This window comes from Oryzias melastigma, linkage group LG1 (genome assembly GCF_002922805.2).
Source record: "Oryzias melastigma strain HK-1 linkage group LG1, ASM292280v2, whole genome shotgun sequence".
Classification (NCBI taxonomy): Eukaryota; Metazoa; Chordata; class Actinopteri; order Beloniformes; family Adrianichthyidae; genus Oryzias; species Oryzias melastigma.
In genome coordinates this window covers 21,574,372-21,585,531 of record NC_050512.1, presented here as the reverse complement: position 1 = coordinate 21,585,531, position 11,160 = coordinate 21,574,372, and the positions used below count along the sequence as shown (strand labels likewise).

The 11,160-nt window shown below is 37.3% G+C and overlaps 1 protein-coding gene across 1 annotated transcript in view; it reads right to left on the bottom strand.

Moving 5' to 3' along the window:
- The window catches only part of si:dkey-92j12.5 (multiple PDZ domain protein), a 67,401-nt gene that overhangs the window by 31,111 nt on the left and 25,130 nt on the right, over window positions 1-11,160 (bottom strand). Inside the window, exons 18-20 of the mRNA XM_024290282.2 lie at window positions 10,408-10,578; window positions 6,243-6,366; window positions 1,778-1,976 (exon numbers count right to left, since the gene is read on the bottom strand). Coding sequence (XP_024146050.1) covers window positions 1,778-1,976; window positions 6,243-6,366; window positions 10,408-10,578 — 494 coding nt within the window. The remainder of the gene's footprint in view (window positions 1-1,777; window positions 1,977-6,242; window positions 6,367-10,407; window positions 10,579-11,160) is intronic.

The following is an 11,160-nucleotide window of genomic DNA, read 5'->3' as shown; positions in this document are numbered from 1 at the left end:
AGAGCTTCCATGAGAAGCTCTTTAAAACACTCTTTTTTTCAGAATCACACTGCTCAAGGTGAGATGAGTGATGAATAATTCAGAGATATTTCCCATAGCAGGAAAAAGGTGTTTTTGGAGGTTAGACAATTGAAAGGCTGTGGATGTGTGTTTATGTGTTCATTTGTGTGCTTTTAAAAAGAAAAAAAAAGGAAGAGAAAGTGTGTGGGAGTTTAGCAGGGCAAAAGGGACAGTTAAGGTGAAGCTGGTCCCCAATCGGCTGAAACAACCCTTTTTGTCAGAACATGTGAGAACTTCCCCAATTAGTCCTTTAAAATCTCATCATCTCATCTGTGAGTGTCGACTTCACGCTGATCTGGCTGCAACGCTCTGAACATACAGCGAAACGCGACAGGATCATTTAGGAGTGATGAGAGAGTGTTTTTTTTCTCAATGTTTGTGTGTTAATTTAGATACAAACGGAAATGTGAGCAGGATTAAATTATTCTACGTGTTTGTTTCCCATGATTCCCGATTTGTATGTGCTGAAAACTATTTGCTGTGAAGGGAAGCTCAAATTAATGCTGAATAGGTAAATGAGCTAAATGAATGTCTAATGTAAGTTTCGGTTATGGGACTAGTGTTGTGTTTCTTTACACCCCTGGAGTGAGAACATTGACAGGTATAGAGATGGACAAACCAAGGCTGTGACGTCACCCATAGAATATGTTTTGACCTATTTTTACAGGGCTTGCTTTTGCAGTATTCAAATCATAATGGCCATTGAGACTGTCCCAAGTGTCATGGTTTGTCATGCAGCTGATTTTTATTAAGAAAAACAAAACAAAAAAAAAATGGAAAAAATTCTCTTTTTTATTTGTTATTAGCTTCTAACAGGGCATCCAGGTCCCATAATGTTCCTTAAAGCTGTCCTAACCCCCAAAGCACCACTAATTAGACCATTTTAAGTATATATCAATTGAATATATTACGTCCAGCTGTTGCTGTGCTGCAACTTTTCAATATGTTCTACCATTCTGCTCACCTGGCGGGTGGGGCAAATGCTCTTAATTAGCACCTGCCAGGTATTTAAGTCCAAGGCGTCACATCGGCACACAGGGAGCAGAGCAGGAGGCAGCTGGGTTTGAGGGCAAGATTTTGTTGTGCTGGTTTTATTTTGTTCTTTTCCCCCTTTTTGTCCTCAGTAGTCTTACCTTGCTGGGTTTTGGTTGTTTTAGTTTGAGGTTGGACCTTGGTAGTCTTGATTTGCAGGATTTGTTTATTTGTTTTCTTTAGGTTGATTTGGTTCGGGAGCTGCTGACTCTGACAGTCGACATGGGTCAGCAGTCTCCCTGATTTATTTTATGTTTGGCCAAGGTTCCAATCCTTTTTGGTTTGTCTTTTTGTTTGAATCAGCACACTAACTATTTCTTTGTGTTTTTTTTTCTTTCAGGACATATGGGGTTTTATTTATTTATTAAACTGTGTTCCTTTTACTCTTACTGGTGTCCAGTTTTTATGTTATTGTCTCCTTTTGTAATTTTTCCCCAGGACTTGGCAGGTTTTTTCATTGGGGATGTAACAATTTCCCTAATGGGATCCATACAGTATAGAGTTGCTTGTTTTATTCCTTTCATAATAAAACCGTATGTGGTATATTTCACTGCAGCAAATTTGTTTGTATTGGTTTCTAATGCCTTAAAAAAATCTAAAAAATGTTTGACTTTTGCACATGTTGTATAATTTCAGAAATATATATATATTTGCATTATTCAATGGACAGCAGCTGTCTCCTCACCTCATCTCGGGCCCCATGACAGAGTTTCGGCGAAGCATGGCCCTGGCCTGAGCGCTGGTCAAGTTGGACGTCGGTTCTCTGTTGATAGCCAAGATGATGTCCCCCACCCCCAGCCTACCATCATGGCAAACCGAGCCCCCCTGGGCCACACTGCGCACCAGCATGCCTGAGCCGTCCTTGATAGCACTCACCGACATGCCTGCCAATGTCCGTACACATAGACACACAAACACACACAGAGGCACACACAAACACAGGTGAGTGGAGGGTTGGCTAAGACTGTGGTGATTGCATGCCAAACACACAGACGCTCACCCAAACAAACACCTCGCGGTGGCAACAATCAGCATAATCAAGTCAGACACAAGGCAGATTAGCGCACAAGCAAGACCACACACGCTGAACATTTGCATGGCACAGTCACACATAGGCACAAACGCACACATATGCACACACACAGGGGGGGAGTCGGGACAGAGGTAACCGCAGGGTTATCACTTTGCCTGCTACACAAACACCTGACTTCCACAATTCGGACACTAGAAGGATTACAGAGATCCATTCATGCGAGTCTGTAAATCCAGCCACACATCACTGAAGGAAATAAGGTAAATACCACACCATCATCTACACATGAGTCACATCCACAACACTATGGTCGTACAGAATTTGAAACTGGATAAAAATAAATGACTGTGCTTATTTTGAATAAATAAACTGGTTTTATTGGTTGTTTTTTTTATTATTACATTCAAATTACAATACAATCATAGTGCTTGGAGTACAATCAGCTGGAGACACAACAGGACAAACAGAAGACACACATTTTAAAGACAGAAGAATGGAAAGCCCAATGTTTCACAATCTAAAAGAAATCTAAAATCATTTCAAAGTACAGTAGTAATACTGCTACAAGTCTTAATAATTAGTAAATTCATCTTCTTATGTATATTTTACTTAACACTTCGTTATCAGTTTCACACCAGACAGTTCAAACTATTCAAAGAAAAGTAAAACAAATCAGCCAAATGTCTTAAGCTACGTTCACACCAAACGCGATGCGCAAGTCAAATTCACATCAGCCGCTTCTGTTTGAACGACGCCTGTCCAAAAATGACACGTGTGGGAGGAGCTACCACAAAATGTTTTTAGCCTGATCGCTACATGGAGTGGTGTCTGTGTATATCTTATTTACTATCTATGGAAGACACAGATGATGTTAAGAGATCAGATATATTTGTTTTGGAGAGCTCTACAAAATAATTAGTTGTTACATCTTCATGTTTGGGTTCATGAGATCATTCAGAGACTCTTCCAGTTTGATGATGTGCTTCACCATCTCATGCAGAGCGGTGTCTGAATGACGGCCGCTTTCTGCGGTCTTTCCGTCTCTGTGCAGTGCAGTTTGATGACTCGCTGTCCCGGATTAGTATAAGAACAGAAAAAAAGAAAAATAGGAAAAATGTGGATGCCCATTTTTTATTTTTTCAACAACGATAAGAAAACTTGGATTATTGGTCTTGGTTAGACTTGGACTCCTTCCATTGATCTGGTTAATGGATACGTCACATGTTTAAAGCTGAGTCTCTGATTGATTAACACGGTGCTTCGTAATCGACCAAAGTTCAGATTTTTGAACTCGCTGCTGTTGTACCTTTGCGACGCACAGGACCTCAAATTTCGCCTGTATGTTGACTTAACATTAAAACTGGACTTCCCTGATGTGCAAATTGTGTTCAGTGTGAATGTAGCTTTGTACTTTGATAAGTAAGGCGATTATAAAAAAAAAAAAAGGCTGCCTTAACAGCTAACCTACAACAATATCCAAAACTTTCAAAATAAAACTTTTTTTCCAGTTTTTGTCAGAAAAAAAACAGCAAAATCAGCTGCGGGTCATTTTCTCAATTTTTGATGTGACTCAACTTTTTTTCTGTTTTAAGGTGAGGGAGATGAAGGTCAAGGTTCAGGAAGACCAAGACATTTTCCTTAAAAGGAATATGCTCAGAAGATGTACAATAAGATTATGCAAAGGCCTCTAACCAGATTAAGCCAGCTCTGGAGGCTCTGGGATCAATAACTGTGACTTCTGCACAAATATGACCTTCATGAAGAGGAAAAAGTTTCTTGGGTTGGAATATTAGGCTGCAATACATGAACCTTTGCTTTGGGGAATGAAGGTGCAGACATTTTTTTTGAAAGAGCCGATTTCTGAGCATGTGGACGATACCCTGTCACACAGAAATCTGATGATTAGAAGAAAGTAAGCTTTAAGCTTTTCCAAAAATATGTCAGTATATACTAAAGAACCTGAGAAAATCTATGATGAATATTCAGTGGTTGTGACTGAAACCCTGAATTGCTGACATCAAAAATCCATAAAACATTTGCAAGGAGAGTGAAAATCAATCCATCTCATTGTCAACCATCATAGATGTTAGAGAGCTTGGTTCACAAAATTTTGCAATAAAACCTTTTACTTTTTGAAAAAATACTTTTTTTTTCAAAAAGAGGTGTTTTGCCAGATTTCTAGCATGCAAGTATCCTATTTACTTCAAGGACAAAATTATTTTAAACAGATGTGAACTCCAAAAATGCAGTACTGCATTTTCTGCACTATAAGGCGTACTTAAACACATTCTGTTTTTTTTTTTAATAAACAACAGTGCACCTTAATCTGGTGAGCCTTATATAGGGATTAATTCTGGGTGTGTTTTCTGATGATTTGCACACTGTTGTGTGTCATTGTAAATACGCTAACCTTTTTTTAAATGTTACCAACTAGGTTGGGAGTTAACGTAGCCGTGGCCAGGTTGTTTTTTTTTTCTTTTTTTTTTTTTTTTTTTGTGGTATCAGTCTGTTTTTTCACGTAGCAAACATGGTTGTGTGTTATTGTAAATACGCTAATGTGGCGGTTTTGGACTATGCTTTTTTTTATGTGTTATTAAGGTTGGGAGTTAGTGTAGTCACAGTAAAGCTTAATTTAGCGGTATCAGTGTTTTTGTGTTATTTGCATTGTGTTATTGTAAATATGCTATTGCTAACAAAGTTGGAAGTTAGCATAGCGACATTAACGTTTATTTTAGCAGTAGCCCATCAGTCAGTCTTGGGTTTTTTATGAAATGCAAACACAGTTGTGTGTTATAAATGTGCTAAGGTGGCTAACATGTTACAGTTTTAGACTGTGCTTTTTTAAGTGTTGCTAACAAAGTTGGAAGTTAGCATAGTCATGACCAACATTTATTTTAACGATATCAGTCTGTTTTTTTTTTTACGTGTTGCAAACACAGTTGTGTGATATTGTAAATGTGTAAAAGGGGCTAACATGTTGCAATTTTGGACTGCTTTTTTAAGTGTTGCTGACAAGGTTGGAAGTTAGCATAGTCACAATAATATTTCTTTTAGCTGTATCAATCTGTTTTTGCAAACAAGGTTGGGAGTTACTGGTATTGTGAATATGCTAACTTGGCTAATGTGGTTTTTGCATCTAACAAGAAGTTCACATCGCCCTCGATAACACACATTCAAGCGACCACTTTCAATGAAAAGTTTTTGTCAATTCGCATCAGGTGCTCCCATGTTTAAAACTCTTGTGTTCATGCGTGACTTCGCACATTTTGTAGTGTTTTTCAAGTTGACCTGGTTGCAGATATCAGCTGCCAGAACTGAAAGTCTTCAACTGGAACCAGGAGTCCTCCTATATTACTTAAAAAAACCTTTTAATTAACTGGCAACCTTAACAGTTAGAGGTTTTCATTTTGCAGTAAACCTCTGTTAACTGTTGGTGGCAGACCTGGCTAGTATTGTGTAGCAACACCCCAGTGTACTAAACATGTGTTCAATATGTGAATATAGTATTATAGTTTGACATGCCTTATAATTTTGAAAATAGATAATTTATTGATGGTGCACCTCTAGTGGGGGAAATACAGTAATACAGGCAGTAATTTGGGACCTTCTTTCATATCTAAATCCCACATGTAAATAATACCAAACTCTAAAACCCACATGTAGTGCACTGCCTGGGATTAACAACGTTTTTCCAAAATACAAATGAGGCTCTTTGCGTATGCTTTGCATATCACCTGCAGAACAAGGTACAGGAATCGCTGTTCACTCAGTTTTGTGTCATATTTAAAAAAAAATGACATTGGGCCCTCAAACAAAACTCCTAAGTATTAAAAAAAAAAAAAAAATCAACATATATGGACATAACATGTACAGTTCAATTTAGGTGTGAATTTAACTTCTGTTTGAACTCCATTTTCCTTTCACCAAACTCACCTCTCATTCAAAAATCAAAGCACACACACATGCACCCGATTATCTCCTTTCTTATTTCAAATGTTCAGTCACCATTCCTCTTCAGGGCAGTCGTCATCACCCCCTCCAATTAGAGTCATTAACGCCATGCCTGTGACGTACACACACCATGACACCATCACCATGAGAAAGACGGAGAACATACCAAGGCTACGGTTGCCCCGGACAACAGTGATTGTCCTCTCATAGCTTGTGCGGGCGGGGAGAGGCGGGGCTTGCTGATTGTTGTCCTCTTCCATGACGCCAAAGCGATGATGAAGTTGGTTATCCTGAGTAAGAGGATAAACAATGAGTAAGGCAGCTGGTTATTGAATTTATTAAAAGCCAATGCAAAGCAGTTTTTTTTATATTTTATCAGATTTCAAAGGAAGTGTTTTTTTTATAACGTTTTATTATTTCTTTTGAATTTAACATCAGTGAAGGTCTAAATGTTTAAAAGAAATGGAAACTGAAAAGCCATCCAAATGAAGTACTTTTGGAAGAAAAGATGGATAAAAAGTTTCATGGTTGAATAATAATATCAATTCTTATTTCCTTTCTGTGAAGAGCCTTGGAAATATAAGTCTCTGTAATACAGGACAAGACTAGTTTTACTCGTATTTTTGGGGGTACACATGAGCCAGGCAAGGTAAGGAGTGCACACGTATCACATAGAGCAGCGGTCTGCAACCTGCGGCTCCAGAGACACATGTGTCTCTGTAGGTAAAATAAAATAAAAAAAATGTAAAAAGTAACTGTGAATGAAAAATTAAGTAGTAAAGTTAAAAAAGTAAATAAACCTTAACTTGATTCAACTCATTCACAAACAGTTGAGGGGCGGTATGAATCATAAAACGAGGATCCTAACAACGGTAGCCGTAATTCGCCAGCAATCCTTCGTGGTTTATCAACGTCATACTGACACATTTGGACTTAATTTTAAGCTTCATTAATCACAGAAAATCAATTTATTGTCATTAAACCCCAACCAGCATTAAAGTTTCTATTTTTGAACAAATTCAAAGATTTAAAGTGGTTTTAATATATGGTAGGAGTCACTTTATTAACTCTGATTTAGTTTCTGTTTGTTACATTTGTGAATTTATGGATGAAATGCAACAGAAACTGTGAAATAAATAGTTTTTCTTCCTACTGCATTTGCTGCATTGACATGATCTTATGGTGTAGGATGTCTTTTATTTTGAAAGGATATCATGCAAAGCTCTGTCAAAAGTTATAAACTATTAAATATTTTTAGAAAAAAAGCTATTTTCTCTTTATGTTTATGATTTATATATACCAAAAACACAGTAGTTTATTTAAATGTATCATGTCAGTTGCAAATATATAAATATAAATCAGTATCTTATTTTTCTAAAGTGTTAGTGAAGAGTTTGAGGCTCCTATTGGGTTTTGGTTTTCAAGAAAATGACCTGAATGGCTCTTTAAGTGTCTGCAACCTAACCTAATGCTAAAAGAGCGTTTTAATTTAGTTTCTTACAGACCAAAACCCACGAGAGCCACAAAGTCCCATTTTATCTTTTAAAAATGCACAATAATTATGCTTTTTTTGTCTATTCAGAATTTATTTATTTATTTAATTTTTAAATATTATAATAATTTAATTACAACACCGTCTGTATGTTTACATATATAATAGTTGTAACTTATTTTACTTTTGACAGCAGCAAACACTAATTTCTTTCAAAATAAAACCCACTGTCCAAAAAGTTCCTCCTGCTGCAGCAGCTTTTATTACATAAAAAATGCAAGACATTCAGTCATATTTTTTACCATAAGGATTTTAGTGCATTTTTTTTTCCTTTTAATCGCAAAAATAAATATTTAGAAGAATCTATTTTGTCAAAAAAAACAACACACATTTAGAATAACCTGAGCTTTTTATTGAAAACTCTAAATCATTTACTATCATTTTAACCACTTTAGTATAATTTACCCAAAATGAAAATACTTTTAGAGACTTTTATTCAACTAACAATAAATTAAAAACACAAATTAAGAGCATTTCTACAGAATTTCTGACAGTAATTTTAACTTTTTTTGCTTAGATGCTTGAAAAGTTAAACATCTAAACAGAAATAAGAACATTTAACTAATCTCTTATTCATTCAATTTTTAGCATTTTTCAAGCTAAAGAGCCACAATAAAGGGATAAAAGAGCCACAGGTTGCAGACCCCTGACACAGCTTCTTTAGTAGTCCACAGGATTTTGTTGGGGTTGAAAAAATGACAAATCCATACGACATTTTTTGTGTCTTGCGTACTTATCATGTTTTACTTTTAGAACTCATCCGTCTGGTTTTGTAATTTTTTTAAATGTGTTCCGACTTTGTGTCTAGTTGAGTTCAATCAGATTGTTGTCTTCCAGCTGCTCAGTTTCAGACCTTTTTTGCTGTCAAATCTTCACACTTGGTTTGAGTTGCAGTTGCCACAGCTTGTTATTTCATCATCCCTCAACACATTTGTGTCAGCCTGGTTTCGTTTAATCTTTTCTGGATCCTGGTCGTTCTTCCTGCTCTGTTTCATGTTGTTCCTCACAAAATGTTTTTAAGTTATTTTCCTTTGAGTTGATTCTTGTTTTGTCTCAGTCAAGTCACCGTTTTTTTATCCTCTTTGTGCTATACCTAACTTTTATGATTTATGTTTTCCAAACGGTTGGGCCTCACAAAAATTTACCTTGCCAAATCTTGCAAAAAGTTTGGAAATTCATGCCTAAAAAAGAAGAATTTCAAACCTGGTGAGCAGATTAAACTTTAATTTAGTCGATTAATCGTTTTCTTTTTTTTTCAGACATGGTGGCAAATGTTTAGCTCTATAGCTACTAGAGAGTGAGCTTCAAAAGAGAGTGATTGCAAAAATGTTCCAAAGTGAGAATAAGCTTCACCTCTGATTCCTCCTTTTGCTCCCCTAAAAATGTTCTCTACTCATTCCGCCGCCCCCCGGTCATTCACCCCCAGCTGTGGCTCCATCAAAGACAGATCTCCCTAACGGCTGGGAAGCTCCATGAAGGTGAAGACCTTAATTCACCAATGTAAAACACTGCAAAACGTTGACTTCTTTTATCCCCTCCGGCACTTAACTAAAGTGTCAGAAGGAAATCTTTGAATCTTCACAGGAAGTACGAGCAACTGTGAGGTTTTGAAGCTCTCCGCTGCAACAAGCCGTTCTTTGATGAGAAAACCAGCGAGAGACATTGAGTCAGAACTGCATGTTCTTTTGTCAGATCACCTGTCAAATGCAGGCGGTGAGCAGCTCTCACCGGCTGGAAGTTGTTGGCAATTAAGCAAAAGCGAGTAGAGCAGGTTGCCTCAATAGGACTTTAATCGAGACCACAATGCAAGTCTTTGACACCAAGCACTTTCTCTATACCTGACACTCTGACACTGATACAGCCGCCTCCGAGCTCCCCGCCATGGAACATGAATGAAGGAACCAGAAACAGACTCTACGATCTCATCTGGAGCAGCCAAAATGGCGCAACTTTGAATTCTCCTCATCTTTGTCGTTTACGCAACAATTTTTGCTATTGCATAGTTAATGCAATTAGCAATCGAGGGTATGAATCTACTATGCTTTGAATATATTTATATTAATCTGATACAATTCACATGCTGTAAAATGTATTAGTGAAATAATGAGATTGTTAATAGCAAACAGAGTTGCATAGTTTCGAACCAGTTAAAGTTGATTTGCCGTGGCGACCTCCGAAGGGTGAGCAACAACTACTAACGTAGGATGACCACACAAACTACCGATTGTCTAAATTTGTAATTTCTAAAGCTATGTTCGCACCGGACATGCAATGTCAATTCAAGAAATAGCATTTAACACAAGGTGTTCATACTGGATTGTGACTAACTGATACTAGCACGTGTGATAACAGTTATTGAAGCGTTGCAAATCTCAAGAATCTTGCTCCAGACATTTCTATTCTGATATACAAAACACTTGGTGTCATAGAAGTCCGTCTGAGCACAAACTGCATTTATTAATTTCTTCTCCATGATCAATTTTCAAATGATTGGCACTTACGTGAACGGTCACCATCTATACATCACTACTAAATCCAAGTCACTGATTGGTCAACTGGTTTAACCTTCAATGTGCGGCCAATAGGATTTTGTATGTAGAGGTCAAAAACAATCATAGACACGTGAACGCGAAAGCTTGAAAACTTTTCATTGAAGGTGAACACACATCGCAGAGGCCCTTTGTGAACATAGCTTTAGAATAAAGTACCACAAATGTTGCTCATTTTTTTCACAAAAAACCTCAATAAAAATGTTGTTGGTCATTTTCTGGTGACATACCGTGTAACACAGCTGGTTAAAGCTGGTGTCTTCTGGGGTCCAAGCTGTGGTGTTGGTGTTATCCTCAGCTGCTTCAGCTAGCAGGCTGACCTGAGTGTGGCTGTCAGTGTCATCACACGAAGCCCGCGTGCTCCTCTCTGAAATGGGGGTCAAGCCGCCACACAGTTCCAGCTGAAGATATAATATTCCAAGTTTGAGTCATGGAGCATCATTCAAGCACAGCCAAAATAATAATATAAAACCATAAACAGATCATGAAACACACAACTATATTATTCAAACATGAACAAAGCTGCAGAAGGTGACTGCAAATGAGACACCCTTTACTCCCCCAGCCTTCTCCTGCCGTCTGGAGTGTGGTCGCGGATTGTGTTCGTCTCTCAGCTGCATTAAAAATTCAGAAGGCCTGTAACTGGATTCTGTGCTTCTTGTTACTAAGCCACAGTCCAAAACAAAAAAGGAAAAGAAACGCAATACTTCAGAAAACATAACTCTAATTAACTTGCACACATGTACCATCTTTGAAATAACAAATTAATATGATTTGCACGTATATTAATTATATTTAAGTCAACTGGAGATGAAACCTAAAAATTAATTTAGATGAAGCTCAAACTAAGTTTAATCACTTTGCAATGCATAGAACCTTAATTTATAACAATATTTCAATACATAAAGACATTTATGCTATCCATTCCACTACCATGACACCCAGCAGCTTGACTTGACGTTTCTCCAGTCAGCCACATCTAG